The 21346-nt window shown below is 38.8% G+C and overlaps 1 protein-coding gene across 1 annotated transcript in view; it reads right to left on the reverse strand.

The window, feature by feature from the left end:
* GNAI1 (guanine nucleotide binding protein (G protein), alpha inhibiting activity polypeptide 1) overlaps positions 1 to 733 on the reverse strand; it is an 82809-nt gene extending 82076 nt beyond the window's left edge. Inside the window, exons 1-3 of the mRNA XM_011927705.1 lie at positions 646 to 733; positions 380 to 472; positions 122 to 273 (exon numbers count right to left, since the gene is read on the reverse strand). Of these exons, the coding sequence (XP_011783095.1) occupies positions 122 to 273; positions 380 to 472; positions 646 to 660 (260 nt within the window). The 5' untranslated portion in view covers positions 661 to 733. The remainder of the gene's footprint in view (positions 1 to 121; positions 274 to 379; positions 473 to 645) is intronic.
* Between the last annotated feature and the right edge of the window lie 20613 nt (positions 734 to 21346).

The following is a 21346-nucleotide window of genomic DNA, read 5'->3' on the forward strand; positions in this document are numbered from 1 at the left end:
CCGGCGCCCCGTGGCAGCGTCCCCGGAGCACGACACTGCCCCGCGGGCCTGTGGCCTTCTGCCCTGGGCGGGAGTGGGGTAATTTCTTTCCGTTTACTCACACCAAGGGAGCTGTGCGTACCTGCCCCTTCGGGTGGGGGTGGGAGAGCTGCCAAAGTTGCCGAAAAAAGCCAGTTCTGGGCGTTTGAGCATGCCCAGCGCCTGCAGCCACGCAAGGCTTTTCAAAATGCAAATCCCTGTCGGCTGGCTTTCAGGGCCGTGGGAAACAGGGAGCTGGGGAAGGAATGGAGCCTGGTGAAACCAGAGATGGGCGCAGTGGAGAACAGGAAAGTCGGGGGAGGAGACTAGGAAAGGGCAACAAGGTCAACTTTCTTCCTACCTTTTGCTTCTCTTTCCTTCTTCCTATCCCTCCTTCCTTCCTTTCATTCTCAGGTTTTTCACAAGAACTCATTTTGAAGGATTTCCTTGTAACCTAAAAAAAATGGGAGACAAATAATCAAAAAGTACTTTTAAATGATAAGAGCAATAAAACACACCCACAACAAGCCAATCTCCACATCATAGCAGATCTCCTCTAGAGCAGCACATAAGCTTCCATGCCAAATTTTGAGCCAATATTTATTACCGTGTTTGTAACTCCTGTACCACTGGGCATGTCATTTTTACAGGCCTTAGCTTCTTTGCCCATAAAATAAGGAGTGCATTTATGGTGCTACGGCTCCATCCTTCCAGCTGTAACTGATCGGCGGAGATAAGTTCCTGTGGCCCGCAGGAGGCATTACTACTCATCACCCAATGAATGAGCAGTGGCTTAAGATCTCATCTCTCCCTGTCAATTGCACTACACCTTTCCCCTACAGATATCACAGGAAGCGTTAACTGATTAGAAAATGGGACTGGTAGCAAGGAAAAACATCTTCCTTGATGTATTAAAAATTGGGAAATGCTCCCTGGTTTTCATCTGGAAATCTTATTATCTAAAAATCATTTGGGAAAACTGGGCTTGAGTTTTCTAAGGTGAGGCTGAACTGATGATACAAGCAGAATAGCTTTCTAGTAGGTCACTGAGACCACACTTGTGAGCTAGCAGAGACTCTGAGTTACCTCCTTATGGGACATGTCCTTTCTTGTTCTCCTATGGGAGTCACACCACCTGCTGGGCTGATGAGATGCAATTTCAAGATCTGCCTCAACTATAATCTTTTGTAATATAACAACAAAAAGGAACAATCTTTAAATGTACTTACTCACCTTCTACACTGTAATTCTTGGCACTCTAAATGCTAATGTGTATCAGAACTCTGGAATTAAACTTAAGGAAATTAAATTTCAACATACTGTGTATTAACCATTCTTGATTATCTTTTATGGTGAGTCTTTCCTATTAAGTTTGGACCAAAGTGTGGAACCAACAGTTTCAGCAAAAGAAAAAGCAGTGGTGGCTGAATATTGGTAGAAATTACTACAAAACTTATGTTTTAGAGAAATGAAGGTGTAACAGAAGTTTGTCAAATAGGTGACGTTACTTCTGTCCTTTGAAGTTAGTCAAATAGGTGAGTTAAAATGTAATACATAAATGAATAAGAACAGCAAATTAGATTTATACGTAGCAAAATTCCTAAGAAGATGCAGAGTAATGAACTGATCGGTATGGGGGGAAATTCTAAGATAAGAAAGTTTTGAAAAAAAAGTGTGAAGGAGGTGATAACAGGATATTAGTGGGGAGTTTAAAGAAGTATTAGTTCAGGCTGCCCTAAAAATACCATAATCTGAGTGGCTGAAACAATAGGAATGTATTTCTCACCGTTCTGGAGGCTGGGAAATCGAAGATTAAGGTGCCAGTTGATTCAGTTCCTCAGTGAGGATTCTGCTGTGGCCTTGCAGATGGCCTCATTCTTGCTGTGTCCTCACGTGGCAGAGCAAGAACGAGAGAGAGCTTGAAAGCATACTGGTCTCTCCTCTTCTTATAAAGGCCCCATCTTACAGGCCCCGCTCTAAAGACCTCATCCAAATCTAATTACCTCCCAAACGTTCCAACTCCAAATACCATCGTATTGTGGGTTAGGGCTTTGGAGACATTCAGGCCATAGTAGAGTATATTTTGTTTGAGGGGAGTAACCAGCTAAACAGTTAATATGCGAGATAACATGAAAGAGAAAACAATGGTTTTATAATTGTAAGTAGTTTGGCTGTGAAGAATGATAGGATGTGTGGGACAAAGTTGGTGTAAAGAATGATGAGATGTATGGGACAAAGTTGGAAAACAGCTTTAAATGCTAAGGTGAAGAGTTGGACTTGATACAGCGGGTACTAAGTGCTAGTACAGTGGGTACTTAGTACTAGTACTAAGTGGATACTAATGTAAATTCTCTCCTGAGTTGGGTAGTACATGTTAAAAAACAAAAAAAATAAAAAAGCCCTCTTACCACTACATGCAAAACAAATGGGTTACCAGCAAGTGAAATGTGTTACTAATCCAAATGTGAGATGGTGAGAGTCACTCAAGCTAATAACTTACATAATTATGATGTTGCAAAATATGATTCAACAACCTTGTCAAGGAGGAGGTAGAGCAGATATTTATTTATCTATTTTATACAGAGTGAAATTGAAATTATAGAGGTTAAAGCACTCTACTTCAGAGTTTCACTCTTGTTGCCCAGGCTGGAGTACAGTGGCACGATCTCAGCTCTCCACAACCTTGTCTCCCGGGTTCAAGCTTTTTTGAGATATAAGTCATATGCCATAGAATTCGCCTAAAGTATACACTTCGGTGGCTTTCAGTATATTCACAGAGTTGTGCAACCATGATTACAATCAATTGTAGAATATTTTCATCACCACAAAAGGAAGCTCTGCAGTCCTTAGCCATTGTCCCCAATCCTTCATCTTTCCCCAGTCCTAGAAAACCACTAATCTAATTTCTGTCTCTTTTGATTTGCCTATTGTGACATTTTATAAAAAAGGAATCATATAGTATATAGTATTTTGTGACTGGCTGCCTTCAGTTAGCATAAAGTTTTCAGGGTTCATCCATGTAGCATCCACCAGTACTTCATTTCTTCTTATTTCTGAATAATACTGAACATTATATCTTAAGAGAGTTAGAGACATATGTTAAGAGACAAATTAGAACACATCCTGCTGAGAGCCTCAGGTTTCAAAGTAGCTACAAACTATGTAATAAGGAATAATTGAAGAAATTGGGGATATGTAATGTAGGAATGAGAGATACAAATGACTGAAGAGATGTCATAAATCAAAAGGAGTAGACTTTTTTAGCTGGCTTCAAGGTAGTGTTGAAAGCTGTAGCAAACAAAATTTTGCCTTGCTATGTTGTGAATGGGAGCCTTACCATATGGAATTAAGAAGTAAACATGGAGAATGCAGAAGCTGAATAAGGAGACTTTTTCAAGAACCTTAACCATGGAGAGGGGTTGACACATGGGATGGTAGTTGAAGAGGTAGGTATGGAATTTGTTTCATTTCACTTGTAACTCTTCTCAAATATTATTCAACTGAGAAAAAAAGGATTGCTATTGATATGGTTTCACTGTGCCCGCATCTAAATCTCAGGTTGAATTGTAATCCCCATACGTCAAGGGTGGGACCAGGTGGAGATAACTGAATCATGAGGTCAAATTCCCCCATACTGTTCTCCCGAGTGAATAAGTCTCATGAGAGCTAATGGTTTTATAGGTAGGAGTTTTTCTGCACGAGCTTTCTTACCTGCTGCCATGTAAGACATGAGTTTGCTCCTCCTTTGCCTTCTGCCATCATTGTGAGGCCTCCCTAGCCATGCTGAACTGTGAGACAATTAAACCTCTTTCCTTTATAAATTACCCAGTCTTTGGTATGTCTTTATTAGCAGCATAAGAACAGACTACAATAGTTACGGAACAAAGGAAAAAACATGGCCACCCTACTTTCTGACCACCACTTCAGACATTTTCATCTCACCCTCTGTTACATTATTACCATCAATTCTTCAGTCCCACAGAGACCTTCCATCTACCAACCATATGCCTTTTCTCTTTCTGTCATGCCCTACATCTGCTAATGTCTCTCCTTGTGCAACTTATATCTCATCTTCCATCAGGATAATTATTCATTTGCAGTATCCTCAAAACACTCCCACCATTGTATTCAACAGGAAAAACCTCAAATCCGGTTAAATCTACTCTGCCTATGTATGACTACACCTGTTCAGCTGAGCTTGACCGGAGGAAAACACAGTAACCAACAACTCCACCTTTCTGTTTGCTTGGGCCAAATACTTGGAGTCATCCTAGATTCTTTCCTTTTCCACAAGCCTTGGTTATTCAATTTGTTAGGAAATCCTACTAACTTTGTCTTCAAATATGACCAGAATTTGGCCAAATATTGCCATCTTTACTGATAGACACTAGAGATATTTATGAAATATTAACCAGCTTTCTGCTTCCTCTACTTCTACCTTGATCTCTTACTGTTTCCCACCTAGCAGCCAGATGCATCCTTTTAAAATGTCAGGGAGAACTATCCATTCACTTTCCATCTCACTTAGAGGAAAATCTCATCTAAAATCCTTATGATGGCATACAACGACTTGCCATTTTTTTTACCATGTGCCTCCCCCATAGTGTTTTCTGCCATTCTCCTTGTTGTCTGGTTCAGGCTCACTGACCTCCAGACTGTTCTTTGAACTTGCCAAACACACTCCATCATTGGCCTTGGCATTTATGCTCCCCCTGCCTGGAACACTCTTGGGCCAGGTATCTGCTTGACTCACTCCTTTATTTCATTCAAATCTCTGTTCAAATGTCATCTTATCAGAGAGATATCTTTCCTGATTACTTAACAACCATTCTTTTTTCCCTTATTACGCACTATAATTTATTTATATTTCTTATCACATAGCATATATATGTTTGTGATTATCTGTTTGTTACCTGTCTTCTCTCCCTTGAATATACATGCAAAAGGGCAGAGACTTTCTCTTTCTTGCTTACTGTTTTATGTCCAAAACCTAGAACAGTAAAACTCACAGTAATTGAATAAAGAGGAACTGCTGGATCTAAAGCATAAATCTAGCCTTCTAAATCCATTAATTCATTTATTCAACAATATTAACTGAAGATCTATTATAAGCCAGGTACTGTTCTTAGCACTGGGAATAAGGTGATGAATAAGACAGATTACATTGATGAGGAGATGGTAGCAGTGGTAGGAGGGAGACATTAAATATATACGTAAGTGGATCAATTTAATTGGATAAAATAAAAATAGTCATAAATGCTATAAAAGTAATCAACCAGTGTTTTACAAGAGAGTTCAGGTCTTCTGAGAAGCAGACATCAAGACAGAATTAGATAAACAATAGATTGGGAGAAGATACTGTGAAGGATAAGAGAGAGTGGGAGCAGGAGTAGCTGGGGAGCACTTCGAATGGGATGCAGCTCTGACACCTGGACAAGCAGAGAAGGAAAGAGGGAGTTTGGGACAGGTTATGGTGCAGCTTGAAGAAAGTCTTGGCCAACCTGATGAGATCTCTGCCCCAGATCCCAGTCCTGAGTAGATATTGTTCATTAGAGGAGTCCTGCACTGGGCAGAAGTGGTGAAGTGGGCTGGGTCTAGTACCCCTACCTTACTCAGTCATAGGCTCAGGGCAGCCTCAGAAGAGAGAGCCTCAGGTCTAAGTGTGAACACTGCAATGGATCTAAAGATGGGGCAGTTGGAGGCTATCAGCCAACTATGCTCCTGTAAAGGGTCATCTGAATGGTGCACCTTCGTGGCCACAACAAGGAGTTACTCTGAGGGAAAGATTAGGTACTTTCAACTGAAGGTTCATGAAGATTACTCTAATGAGATGACACGTTTGAGCAGAGAACCAGATGACTAGAAGGAACCATGGTTGGAGGAAGAGGATTCCAGTGCCTTTCAATGGTGAGTACAAGGGCAACAGCCCTAGGGTAGAATGTAAGTTGACTTAATCAAGGAACTCAAAGGTTAGTTTGACTAAAGTGGAGAAGAGAGGGGTAGGAGATCAGGGAGGTGAGGGATGCAAGGTAGGCAGGAACTAGATCCTAGAGAGAGCTGTGTAGGCCATTCAGGTGGAGGGAATTTATTCTACATTGGAATTTGTAAGCCTCAGTTTCTTCTTCAACACTGGAGATATTGGAAGTGTTGTGTTAAGTAAGATAACTCATACCACAGTTCCAGGCACATGATGTGCTCATAATTATAGTGCATTTTTCTTTCTGTTTTGTCAGATCCAAGAGTAAGAACAAAATAGGAAAGAGAAATAGATTAAGGTGACAGAGACAGTTGAGGACTTTGAGGGCCAGAAGGAGGGATGTAGTTAAGATCCAAAGAGGAGAAATTGCCATCAAATTCATGATGCATCCATTTGTATCTTGATGGGCAACAATAACATTTTTGTTCATATTTTGTGATTCCTATCTGCCTTGTGTTTTCATGGTTCTCAAGCTTCCTGTTTTTCTTTTTAAGAATAAAATCCTAAGAATGAGGACATGTCTCCCCCTGCCCCAGTGTTTGTTTGCCTTACCAAAATTTCAAATATGCTGTTCTAATAGAGGATCAAGCAAACCTTGGGCCAAGCTTGAAGCATAGGCTAGCTTCTCAAGAAAAGAGCTACCTGGCTTTATTAAAGCCTATGAGTTTATTTACTACATTGGCTTTAAAAATAGCTATCTTGACACCTCCCCCTCTGTTTATGCTTCCTGCTGGCTCAGCTGTTTTTCTTTCACTGTAGCTCTTTGTTTAAGCTGTGAGGCTGACATGTGTGTCTCTTGTTCAGCTCAGCAGGAACTGCAACAGAAGGGTTGACAGAGGACTGGGAGTAGGAGGCAGGCCAAAGGGATTCAGGGAAGCACTGAGTGCTTTTCTGTTCTAATTACTATCAGTGGCAATATTATTCCAAATAATTGTATTAAAGGGTTTAGCAAATGTGTTGCATATCAGTAGTTTATTAGACCACATATGGAGAAGGGGCTAAAAGGAATAAAATATGTTTTAAGTTTTTAAGAAATTATCTCTTTGTAAGAGTTCAGGGGCCAGGTGCATTGGCTCATACCTGTAGTCCTAGCACTTTGTGAGGCCAAGGAAGGAGGATCCATTTAGCCCAGGAGTTCAAGACCAGCCTGGGCAACATTGTGAGACCCTGACTCTACAAAAAAGTTAAAACTAAGCCAGAGATGGTGGCATGCACCTGTGGTCCCAGCCACTTGGGAGGCTGAAGTGGGAGGATTGCTTGAGCATGGGAGGTCGAGGCTGCAGGGAGCTGTAATTGCACCACTGCACTCCAGCCTTGCACCAGTGCACTCCACTTTGGTCTGCAGAGTGAGACTCTGTCTCAGACAAAAGCAAAACAAAATGAAACAAAAAGAATTCAGGGCCATTGAATGAGGGAAAATATTACACAGGAGGAGCTTTAAGACATGCAGTTATCCAGATCTTCCATATACCCATCTATAACCTTATACAAAGTGGAGAGTCAGGCAGCCAAGTGCTCAAGATCAGATCCTAAATCTCTGAGAAAAGTGACTGGGAAAAAATGTATGTAATGAAAGAAAATCTTTGGTCACCTCTCCTGTGCCTGGCTTATCTTTACCCTCTTTGTTCCCAGCTCACTGTTACTCTAACACTGAAGAAGATACATTAAAAATTCTGTAGGCAGAAGTTTCAGACATGGAATGAGCCTCAGAACATTAACTTTATCTTAAAAGCAATGTTCTGCTCTCCGTGCTTTGCTTGCCTATCTATTTCCAATCTCCGGGTTATAGGCAGAACCTCACAGGAGCTTCTTTTTTCAATTCAATGCACTCGGATGGGTTAATGGGTTCAGGACCTGCCTGAGTTAAACGTTGTTTTTCACAAGCAAGCCTAAGCACACGGGCTCACCAACTTTTAATTTGTGTTAACTGGAAAGTGCTGCTTAGCTCTCAAGCTTCAGCTGTAAATTCAACCTCATTCTTTTACCAAGGCACTTCTTTGGATATCTGGGGCTGCACAGCTATTGATAAAGTGGTGCTTTAATTCACAAAGTGCTCCTGTTCCCTTTCTAAACAGTTCTGTGTTAGTCCACTCTGGCTGCTGTAACAAATACCTTAGACTGAGAAACTTACATACAACTGAAATTTCTTGCTCATAGTTCTGAAGGCTTGAAAGTATATGATCAAGATGCCAGCAGATTCACCATCTGGCAAGGGCTCATTCCTCATAATTGATGACTTCTATGTGTCTTCTCATGGTGGAAGGGGCAACCAGGCTTCCCCAGGCCTCTTTTATGAGAAACTACTCCATGCATGAGGCTCTACGTTCATCACTTAATCACCTCCCAAGGCTCTCCCTCATAATGCTATTGAATTGGGGATTAGGTTTCAACATATAAATTTTGCAGGGACACAGACATTCAGAATACAGTCTTCTCATTGGAACTTTTGGATGAGGGAGAATGTTTAGGCTGGCAGAGCACTTTCCAGGCATTTCTTGATCTTAGAAAGGAAAATTTTAAATGATTTTCCTGGATTATATGGTAATTCTGTATTTAACTTTTTGAGGAATTACCAAGCTGTTTTCTAAAGTGCTATACCATTCAATTCCCACCATCAGTGTATTAATATTAATATGGTTAGTTGCAGATTCATAATTAGTTACTTCTGGTGCTGAATCTAGGTCAGAATTTGTGTCACTGCAATTTCAAAAAGTACCAAAAAACAAACAAACATAAACCAAAAAAAAAAAACAGGATGCTGTGGATTTCATGGTCCTCCTATTCCTTTTTTTTTCTTCTCATAATTTTAAGATTCCCGTTGGTCAAGGCCAGGTGCAGTGGCTCATGCCTCTAATCCCAGCACTTTGGGAGGCCAAGGCAGGCGGATCACTTGAGGTTGGGAGTTCAAGACCAGTCTGACCAACATGGAGAAACCCCGTCTCTACTAAAAATACAAAAAAAATTAGCTGGGTGTGGTGATGCATGCCTGTAATCCCAGCTACTCAGGAGGCTGAGGCAGGAGGATCACTTGAACCTGGGAGGCAGAGGTTGCGGTGAGCCAAGATCACACCATTGCACTCCAGTCTGGGCAACAAGAGTGAAACTCCATCTCAAAAAATAAAACAAATAAATAAATAAAAATTTTAAAAAATTCACTTGGGTCAAATGATTCTTACTCATAAGCAAAAGGGTATTACCTATCATAATGCTAATTACAGAGCATGAATTCAACACATATATATTAAATGAATGGAAGAATGACTAAAAGGTAATCTTAGTGGTTTCACTAAAAGTATTAAGAGCATTTCATTTAAAGAAATGTCTTCTTGATTCCTTCCACTAAGGTATGCTACTATTGTCCTGTCCCTATCGTAACATTTGACGGAAGTTCAGTGTAATAACCTGAGTCCAGTGATAAGACATACAGATTTTAGTTCGGCTCCAAGACTAATTTGCTGTAAGACATTCCGTAAATGATTGTCTTCAGTTTCCTTATCTGTCAAACAGTAATGATATCTGTCTTAATTACTTGGCAAGTTATTGGAGGGAGCATAAGAGATAATGCATTTATAACTCAGAGTCAGTTGCTGCCTCCCTGCCCTTGACATCTTTGGTGGTATATGCTGTGCCTCCACTTCTCCTTTAACATACTTTCCCTCCGTTCCACATCACTTCAGGCCAGACGTACTTAATTTAGACACACACGCGCACACACACACATACACACACTCTTACTCAATTCTGATAATGTCCGCAGAATGAACAAATAATTCATATTGCACAAAAACAACTAAAAATCACATCTTGAATATTTTTCTTCTTGAAGAGTTTGTGTAGGGTAGAGGTGGTAAAGGTGAAGGGGTGGGGGCCACCATACCACTCAGGAGATTTTTACAAGTTCCCTGCCTCATGCCGCTTTGACACACCACATTTCTTGAGCTCTTTGCCTCCCAGTCTCCTCCTACTTTTCTTTTTTCTCCCCAATCCTCTTAAGAGCAAAATCCAATGACTTTCATTTTCTAAAGCAGAGCACCCCAAGCTGCTCTTCTGTTCTTGGGACTCAGCTGGCACCTACGCCCTCCAGATCTCTCTTCTCTTTCAAATGGCTTACTGAAGTATCTTTTTTCCCCTTTCAACAAAAATAGTTCCATCCCTCAGAGAAATTCTGTTTCTATCTGTTAAGATAATACAATGTCTCATTTCGTTCACATGTGAAAGTGCTTTGGAAAGTTAAAGAGAATAGTGGATACCTAAGGGATTTTATATTCAACAACCTTTTTTTCTGGAGGAAAAAGAAATAAAAGGTCTGTAATATATTGGAGAATAGCAGTATTCACCCAACAGCCATTTTAAAAATTTTATTCTTGATCATTCATCACAATGTATATAACTGAAGGTGGGCACATAATCAAAGCATAACCAGATTCCCAGTGAATTTGTAGTTGGAAATTACATAGAGATTGGTGTCTCGAAGTGGTTGGATCTGGAAAATACATGCTCTGCATATGCAAGTAGCCAAATTTTTACTCAAGGATAGGCAGAAGAAATATATCTTTAGATATTAGAAATAATATTTCAGATAAACCGAGAACAAATACAAGAGAAGAGAGGAAAGGTAACTGGTTCCAGTTCTTTCCTGAGATCTTGATGTGCTCCTAGTTTCAGATACCAGAATGCTATTGAATCCTTATAATGCAGTCCTCTCTCCAGTTTTTGCCCCCTCTTAAGCTAGTTTGAGTTGATTTCTATTTATTGCAATCATAAAATTCCTAATACAAGACATAGTTACAAAATGAGGACTTGTTATTGTTATTGCTGTTAAAGTTGTTCTGGGTTTCCAGAAATGGTATCTCTATCTCTCTCTTTTTTTTTTCCAAAATGTATTTATATGTTTTACCCCATTTGATTCTCATTGCAATCTTGTGAGGTTGGTAGCACAGGATTTATTTTCCCCAAATTATAAATGAGGAAATTGACTTCCAGAAAAATTAATTGGCAGATCCTTGGTTACATAATCAATATGTGGCAGGGCTGGAAGAAGGCAGATCTTCTGGATGTTTCTGTGACACTACAAAGATTATGTAGAGAGGAGTGCCTTCTAACTGAATTTCCATCCTAGTTATATAAAAGTGTAACTGTGAGAATGTGAACAATGTTTACATTCCACTTATTATCTATATAAATTGAATGAAATTATAGTAAATTCCAATGTAGGACACGGAAGGCAAGGCCCTTACTGACGAAACAAGGAAATGAAAAAGACTAAACTGTAATGCTCTTACCCAGGAAAGTCATATGATTTTATGTATAAGGTAAGTAGCATAACTGGTTCGAACTCTCAAAGACTTTCTAGAATTATTAAATATGGTAGTTTTTTCATATATTATAAAATAATTTTTCTCTAGCTCTAATTTTCTCTATATTAAATATGAATCTTTGACTGTCTAGGAACCTAATAGTGGCCTGAGGACACTGGGAATATGTAACTCATATAATACTGAAATATTGAGCAAATAGTCAATACTCAGGTCAAGTACTCAAAACACTTGGAAAATCAAGACAGTCCTACTTTATTTCCTCTAATGTGGAGTGTATTATGATTCTCTGGAGACAATATTGTTATAGATTCTGGCCACTTGGAGTGGATCTAACAGGTTGGCTCTCAGAAAGTAAAGACCTCTCTGAACTGGACTGAGAACAATTCCATTTCTGTTTGCAAACCCCTCACTAGAGCCTAGATGGGTGACATTAGCACAGAGAGGACACACACTTTCCCAGGAGGGCTGCTGGGGTACCTGTCTTTTGGCTTTTTGTCTTCTGAGATTGTACTCAAGTCATCTCTGCAGAGACAGGCAAAAATGGCCGAAACAGACCAGAGATTTTGGTCCCTTATATCCAAGGGCTTGTATTCTATTTTTAAAAATAGCAGTATTTCATCAAAAATTGTATGATGTTCTCAGGGAGGTGAAATAGTCATAGAATGTGTTTTTTAAGAAAATTATAAATGTTGTAGCATTTAAATATTTTAATTGTTCCTCATGGAAATCTTTATAATATACATTATGTTAATGTATATTGATTATAGTTTATACTCTGTATAATGATTATACTTTACCAAAGTATAGTTGGCCCTCTGTATCACTGGGTTCCACATCTGTGGATTTAAACAACCTGTATCAAAAATATATGGAAAAAGCACTTCCGCAATGTTCCAAGGGAAAACTTGAATTTGCTAGGTGCTGAGTACTATGTTGAATCCATGTGAAGGAAGTGATGTTGTAGACCTTGTATTAGGTGTTGTATATATAGAGATGTATACAGGAAGATGTGTGTAGGTTATATGCAAATACTAAGCCATTTGACATTAGGGACTTGAGCATCTGTGAATTTTGGTATCCTGGGGGTTCTTGGGACAGATCCCCTGTGGATACCAAGGTACAACTGTGTGTAAAATATATACTTTTATAAAGTATAGAAGTTTATGTATTTTTATATGCTTTATAAAAATGATTTTCTAAAAATTTGCCATGCCCTTCTCCAATTATTTTAAAATTCAGCCTAAAAGATACTAAAAGATACTTGGCCCTTATAACCATCCATCAACAATAAAAGTTTTGCTTAATGCATTTATCATAGCATTGTATAAACAGATGAAAATTTAGAAACCATCTAAATACTCACTAAGAATGGCTCTAATATTCCACACAGTGAAATACTAAACAATTACTCAAAAAGGCTAAATATTCAGTGCTATTCAGTAGAAATATAAGCCACATCTGTAGTTTAAATTTTCTGATAGGCACATAGAAAAAAATAAAAATAAATACATTAAATTTTTTAAAATATATTTTTAATCCATTATATCACAAATGTTATTTTAACATGTTATGCATCTAAAATTTATTAGTAATATATTTTTCTCTTTTTTAAAAATTAAATCTTTTAATAATCCAGCATATGGACCGAGCATGGTGGCTCATGCCTGTAATCCCAGCACTTTTGGGAGGCCAAGGCAGGTGGATCATCTGAGGTTAGGAGTTCAAGGCCAGCCTGACCAACATGACAAAACCCTGTCTCTATTAAAAATACAAAAATTAGGTCAGGTGCAGTGGCTCACGCCTGTAATCTCAGTACTTTGGGAGGTCAAGGAGGGTGGATCACTTGAGGTCAGGAGTTCAAGACCAGCCTGGCCAACATGGTGAAACTCCATCTCTACTAAAAGTACAAAAATTAGACAGTCGTGCTGGTAAGTGCCTGTAATCCCAGCTACTGGGGAGGCTGAAGCAGGAGAATCACTTGAACCAGGGAGGAGGAAGTTGCAGGGAGCCGAGATTGCACCACTGTACTCCAGCCTGGGCAACAAAGCGATACTCTGTCTCAAAAAAAAAAAAAAAAAAAAAGCCAGCATACAAATCCAGAATTTATGTGTCTAAATTCGCACATTTTATTTTCAGTAATTGAAGTAAAATATAGTCATACTAAACAATAAAGTGGTGTTTATTGGAAAAAACATTTTATATTGCTTCAATTTTACTTTTAGGTTAATAAAATAAAGTCAGCTCTTCATTTGCAATAACTACATTTCGCGAGTTCAGTAACTGTATAGATCTTCATGGGAAAAATCTGAAAATTATATAATAAAATGTTAACTCAGGTGGTAACCAAATGAAGGATTTTATGTATTCTTGATTATTTTTTCTTATAAACATATTCTAAGATTCTTATAGTTATATATGCATTTCTATGTAACTTCTTGGAAAAGGAAAATGATGGTCCCTTCCAACTTAATATATTTGTTTTACTTTTATTCTCTTCAGATGTGCTGTTGTTCTGTGTCTCCATGGATTATTAATATTTTCTGGATTTTCTAGACAGTTGAGGGTGTTGGACCACTTAACTTGAGTTAGATTGTGATGTCATCCAATTTCAAAATCCTTGGCCCTTTGTATATAACAAATATGCTATACAAATAATCTATTTCTTTAATTGTATATCTATTTAACATTTACTTCTCAAGTGCTATACAGGGTGAGCAGTGGTCTAGGTCTAAGGAAGATCCAAAGTGACAATGTTCTTGTTGTTCGGGAGCATCCATCCAAATGGACATTTAAATAGATCAATGGTAAACAAGAAAACAAATAGGGTGTTTTCAGATGGCGATAAGTGTAGAGGAAAATAACCAGGGTGAGAAGATAAAGGATAGTAGGCAGAACTCACTTTAAATCTTATAGGAGAGGGGATGTTTGAGATGAAATCTAAAGGATATTTTCATGAGAATGAGCCTGGTGATGCGTAGGGGTGGAAAGAATAGCATTTCAAGTAGAAAAAGGTAAGGTGGATGCTAGAGGAGCAGAGTGGAGGCCAGGGGGCTGAAGCATGGAGTGTAAGCAAGAGAAGATATAGAGGATCTGGGTTTGCAGAAGAATTAGGGGCTTGATTGTGAGGAGACACAATGGCAACCATTAGAGGGGGATAAACAGAGGAGGGATGTAATGTGATTTATTTTAAAAGATCACTGTTGTCACAGTTTGAACAACAGAAAAATTGAAAATGAAAGCAGGGATTGTAATTAAGAAGTTATCACAGTATTTTAGAAAAGATAGGATGATAACTTACAATAGGGCAGTGGCAGTTCAGTTAGAACCAACAGGACCTAATGGTCAATTGGGCATCAATCAGGGATGGTGGCATGGAACAGGGAGGAATCAAGCATGATTTGTGTGTGTGTGTGTGTGTGTTTGTGTATATATGTGTGTGTGTGTGTGTGTGTGTGTGTGTGTATAAACTGGGAGAGCCATTTTTAACAGGAAGAGGAATGGATCAGTGGAGAGAATCACCAGCTATGATTTGAACCTTTCAACCCAGTTAGGTATCTAAGAGAAGATGTCAGACAGGCAGTTTAACACCTGAGTCTAGAATTCAGACCAAGGGGATAGGTCCGACCTCAGAATGAGATTTGGAACATGGGAGCACAAGAACGTGATCGAAAGCCATAGGAAAGAAAGGGACAACCTAGGAAGAAGATGTGGACAGTAAAGAGGAGGAGGGAAAGCTAAATACTGAATCAGAAGTAGCAGGAGGATGCAAATCAGAGACTGAGTTCAAGAGATAGTGAGGTAGGAAGAAAAGCGTAAAACTGTTAGATCCAGGAATCCAGGAGGGAAACTTTCTCAAAGAACAGCATTGCCAAGTAGGTTAAATTCCTATTGAAATTGGCAACTCTGAGGTAGTTGGTGACCTTGAAAAGAATAAAGTCAGTGGAAAGGAGAATAAAGTCAAATATGTGTAGTTTGATGGATGAATCGGACAAATGGAGTTGGAGAGAGTAAGTCAGGCAACTAGATAAAGGAGTTTTGCTGAGAAAAGGAATAAAATATAGGACAATAACTGGAGGAAATATGGGATTAGGGAAGGGATTTTTAACATAGAAATAATAGAGAGTATCTGCATGCTGATGAGGGTAGATTTGATAGCACAGTTAGTTCTTTTATACTAGTAGGAATGGTGGAGAAAATGAATAGATTTGCTGCAGGAAATGTGAGGAAGTTTCCCTGTATCCTTTTTTCTCAGTGAACAATGAGGTCTAGTGTGCACCAGCTAAGAATTAAAGGGAAAGGAGAGGTAAATATAAGGTAAGAGAAAAACCTGGGTAACAGTTAACTGGGGGTGGGGTGGGAAAAGGAATATCCTCACCAGGAGCAAGGAGCGGATGTTTCTGTTGTATTCTAATGTTATAATGAATGTGTTATTTTTCAAGACATGAAAGATTGAGTTCGTCAAGTCGTATGACTGACATATTTTCAAAGGTTCAGGAAATTAAAGCTTCATATTAATTTTAGAATTAGCTTTCTAGTAATTGTTAGAATCTAGTTGATTCTCTTTCCATTTAGCTCTTGTTTTTCTGTTCTGTTCTTAGTTATCTGTGAAGCACTTGATTATCTACACTTACTGACATCTAGTCAGACTAAGTATCTAAATGTCTCCAATAAATAGAGGCGTTAGAGTTTTCTTCAGAAGTAATGAGAGGTCTTAGAACTACCAATTCCTGTCCTATCAATTTAGATGTTATATTACTGCAGGATTCTATAACATTTTCCACAAAGATTTTTCAAAATATACACATATGCACACACATACAAATTTCATTTCAAGATTCAAACAGCTGAATAAGATATTGAAAGATGTTGAAAAATCTTGAAAGAGAAAACACAAAAACATGGATTTAGTCATTATAAGATTATGCAAATGAATAACCTAGTTTGTACTAAAGCAATAGGTAATGCCTTACTAAACGTATCAGATGACTACAAAGTGAACCATGTGAAAAATTTGAAAGTCTTTTTTAAACATTAAAAATGCCAGGTTGCCTTAGTTTATCTGCTGTATCTGTACATTTTCAACTGGTGTATTATATGAGCTGGGATTTTAAGGTATGTAGTATTTGTATTTTTGTGAATGACAACACAGTGTTTTCTCATGAGTAATAAAATATATCAATATAGAATGCAAATATATTAATTTTTAGTTTCTTCCGTGTACTAAATTCCAGTGGATTCACTGTGTAGTTGAATTATACATTATGTTTGCTGGGTAAACGGGATTATGAAATTACCTTCCTCTATATTATCTTACTGGGGGCTTCATTGATTTGCCTTGATATCACGAAAACTAATATGTAGTGAATAATTTTTTTTTTCTTGTTCACTAACTTGTTACTGGTCTATCATAATAAGACAAATACAGAATATGTTATCTTTTACCTAATATTTTTTCAAAACACCTAAAATAATTATATCCAGAGATCTCAAATTAATTGAACTCTGTACATTTGATAAGAAAAATGCCTTTAATATGGTGTATTAGTCAGGGTTCTCTAAAGGGAGAGAATTCTAGTAGGATAGATGAATATATGAAGGGGAGTTTATTACAACTCACAGCATCACAAAGTGAAATCCTGTAATAGACTGTCTGCAAGCTGAGGATCCAGGAAGCCAGTCTCAGTCCCAAAATCTCAAAAGTAGGGAAGCTGACAGTGCAGCCTTCAGTCTGTGACCAAAGGCCCAAGAGCCCCTGGCAAGTCATTGGTATAAGTCCAAGAGTTCAAGCTGAAGAACTTGGAGTCTGATGTTTGAGGGCAAGAAGCATCCAGTACAGGAGAAAAACAGAGGCCAGAAGACTCAGCAAGTTTACTCTTTTCATGCCTGCTTTTATGCCGGCAGCTGATTAGGTGGTGCCCACCCAAAATGAGGGTAGGTCTGCCTGCCCCAGCCCACTAACTCAAATGTTAATCTCCTTTGGCAACACCCTCACAGACACACCTAGGAACAATACTTCGCATCCTTAATCCAATTAAGTTGACACTGAATATTAACCCTCACACTATTTAGAGGAAGCTGTCCCTTCAATTTATATCGATAGCCAAGACTTCCGTAGGCTTCAGACCTATGCATCAATGTCTCTTGAATCTCTCCACTGGAAAACTGGTTTCCAACCAAACTGTGCCTATTTTTGTCTCTTTTGAAATTTTCATCCCATGAGGGTCAACACCTTCGGCTAAACGACTAGTTCCGCACATCAACGTATAAAACCTAGCATTGTCTACTTCATATCCTACTGATTTTATTTAAAAACAAACTCTATCCACATTTCTCTCTGACAACTATCATCTGTGTAGATTTTGTTACTATTATGTTATACCTAGACTGCTGAAATATAGGTTTGACCATTTATTTAAATCTCAATCTAGGAAATATATGAGAATGAAAGAGGCCCCCTCCAAAATTATATATATTTTAAATATCTCTTTACAAAAACTTATTTTTTTGCTGAAACTGTAAAATAATTTCTAAAAATAAAAAGTGGCATGTGTCCATGTTCATAAAGCAAAAATTTTAATATTAATGTTAAAAATATAAGCAGAATAATTATTCTTAAAAACTATTCATATTATTTATTCTTTTTTTTTGTTTTGTTTTGTTTTTGAGATAGAGTTTTGTTCTTATCACCCAGACTGGAGTGCAATGGCGCGATCTTGGCTCACTGCAACCTCCACCTCCCAGGTTCAAGTGATTTTCCTGCCTCAGCCTCCCCAGTATCTGGGATTACTGGCGCTCGCCACCACACCTGGCTAATTTTTGTATTTTTAGTAGAGACGTGGTTTCACCATGTTGGCCAGGCTGTTCTCGAATTCTTGACCTCAAGTGTTCCACCAGCCTCGGCCTCGCAAATTGCTAGGATTACAGGTGTGAGCCACGGTGCCCAGCCCACTATTTATGTTCTTTCAGCAGTTTGTTATACGTGTCTACATATAATGCCACTGAAATTTTTCTTAATAATTTATTTTTTCAATACTGTTTAATTATTTTCAGTTTTCACAAAATTACGTACAATTTTCTTCAAAGTTGTGTTTTATGGCTAACAAATTTGAAATTTTTGACAATTTAGGTTAATTTTCTATGTGGACCATTATATTTTGAGTTAAACAAATATTCTCTTGACTGGGCACGGTGGCTCATGCCTGTAATCCCAGCACTTTAGGAAGCTGAGGCGGGCGGATCTCCTGAGGTCAGGAGTTTGAGACCACCCTGGCCAACATTGGAAAACCCCGTTTCTACGAAAAATACAAAAATTTAGCTGGGCGAGGTGGTGGGGGCCTGTAATCCAAGCTACTTGAGAGGCTGAGGCAGGAGAATCGCTTGAACTTGGGAGATGGAGCTTGCAGTGAGCCGAGATCTCGCCACTGCATTCCAGTTTGGGCGACAGAGCGTGACTCTGTCTCAAAAATAAAAACCAAGCAAGCAAACAAACAAAAAACAACAAATATTCTCTTTACAGATGTAAGATGCCCAGTAAGACCTGAGCAAATTTTGCTAAACAGAAATTATTGTTTATTTTATTTTATTTTATTTTTTGGTGTTCAAATGTACAAATATTTCAACCTAGATATTTTGACAAGTTTTAACTTATTGTCCGCATTTTAAAAACCTTTCTTTGATATGTATTTCATAAGAAAATAACTTGGCTGGACGCGGTGGCTCACGCCTGTAATCCCAGTACTTTGGGAGTCCGAGGCAGGCAGATCACGAGATCAGGAGATTGAGATCATCCTGGCTAACACGGTGAAACCTCGTTTCTACTAAAAATACAAAAAATCAGCGGGGCGTGGTGGTGGGCACCTGTAGTCCCAGTTACTTGGGAGGCTGAGACAGGAGAATGGCATGAACCCGGAAGGTGGAGGTTGCAGTGAGCTGAGATCGTGCCACTGCACTCCAGCCTGGGCGACAGAGCAAGACTCCGTCTCTAAATAAATAAATAAATAAATGAAAATAATTTGTCAAATAAATGTTCTCTTTTTTATTCTTTTGTATATTTTACCAAGTTTAAATCTATAGGTGTTTTATTCAGTTTTAGTAGAAATTATAAATTAATTTGTTAAAAAAAAGACCTACACCAAAAGGTTCATTCCACAAATTCAAATATTTCAAAGTACAATTATAGTATTCCAAAATTATGTACACCATTTGATCTCTCATTTCTTAATTTATTCAGTCTCTACCTTGGTTATATAGATATATTTTAATGCCTTCCTGTATTAAGCATTGTTTTCCATGTTACTTTTCTATAAGCCTGAAAAGCTACATTTTTTATTGCTCTATTTGCACAACATTTTGATTGAAGATTTCCAAACTTAATTTTGAAAAAAATGAACCAAAATTTAGAGACCTTGTTTTTTTTTAAAGAAGTTCAATTCACTGTAAACCTTTTAGGTTGTTTTACAAACTAATTCTTCCAAGTTTCAAATATTTTTAAAAATCCTATTGATGATGAGCAGCAAAGAGAAAAAAGCATGTACTGCTAAGCTGAAGTGTGTTATAACTTATTTAAGATAAAGATAAGCTTTATCACAAAAATTTTGTATTTGCCTACTCTGTACACATATAAAAATGTGTAAATTTTGACACGTACATTCTCTATGTTGATTATAGAACATTGTACTTTTTCAGTTTGCAATTAATTGTGTCTACCACAACCACTTCCAAATACAGCATAAGTCTGTTTTTGAGTTCCTTGTTGCCAGAAGGGTTTGTAGATTGAACTCGATTAGCCCAAGTCTTTGCATTCTTCTTTGTATCCACACCCTTGGCATCCTAAGCAGATTGTACTTTCCTATCCTTTAGTTTGGCCAGTGGCATATAGACAGATTTGATAGTGTGCTATTAATATTTCTGAGCCTAGGCTTGAAAAGATCTTCAGTAATTGTGCTTGCCCTTTTTTTTTTTTTTTTTTTTGAGACGGAGTCTCGCTCTGCCACCCAGGCTGGAGTGCAGTGGCCAGATCTCAGCTCACTGCAAGCTCCGCCTCCCGGGTTTATGCCATTCTCCTGCCTCAGCCTCCGGAGTAGCTGGGACTACAGGCGCCCGCCACCTCGCCCGGCTAGTTTTTTGTATTTTTTTAGTAGAGACGGGGTTTCACCGTGTTAGCCAGGATGGTCTCGATCTCCTGACCTCGTGATCCGCCCGCCTCGGCCTCCCAAAGTGCTGGGATTACAGGCTTGAGCCACCGCGCCCGGCCCTGTGCTTGCCCTCTTAAGCCTTTGCTATCACCATGAGAAGAACAGGTCCTGGTCTAGCCCACTAGTACCATGAGAACAATGACAAACACATGAACTATTATGTCAGCTGAATGGAGCTCACATCAATGGATTCAGCTGCTACAGTCTGATGCAAAGCTTCTCTTCTTGTGTCCGGAGTTTATTTCTTCCGGTGGGTTCTTGGTCTCCAAGAATGAAGCCGCGGACACTCACAATGAGTGTTACAGCTCTTAAAGATGGTGTATCCAGAGTTTGTTCCTTCAGATGTTCAGATGTGTCCGGAGTTTCTTCCTTTCAGTGGTTTCGTGGTCTCGCTGACTTCAGGAGTGAAGCCGCAGACCTTCACAGTGAGTGTTACAGCTCTTAAAGGTGGCTCCTCGGAAGTTGTTTGTTCCTCCCCCTGGGTTCGTGGTCTCGCCGACTTCAGGAATGAAGCCACAGACCCCTGCGATGAGTGTTACAGCTCATAAAGGTAGTGCAGACCCGAAGAGTGAGCAGCAGTAAGATTTATTGTGAAGAGGAAAAGAACAAAGCTTCCACTTTGTGGAAGGTGACCAAAGCAGGTTGCCTCTGCTGGCTTGGGTGGCCAACTTTTATTCCCTTGTTTGGCCCCGCCCACATCCTGCTGTTCCAGCCATTTTACAGAGTGCTGATTGGTCCGTTTTACAGAGTGCTGCTTGGTCCATTTTACAGAGTGCTGATTGGTGCATTTTTACAGAGTGCTGATTGGTGCATTTACAATCCTTTAGCTAGACACAGAG

This window comes from Colobus angolensis, unplaced genomic scaffold, assembly GCF_000951035.1.
Source record: "Colobus angolensis palliatus isolate OR3802 unplaced genomic scaffold, Cang.pa_1.0 Scaffold74, whole genome shotgun sequence".
Classification (NCBI taxonomy): domain Eukaryota; kingdom Metazoa; phylum Chordata; class Mammalia; order Primates; family Cercopithecidae; genus Colobus; species Colobus angolensis.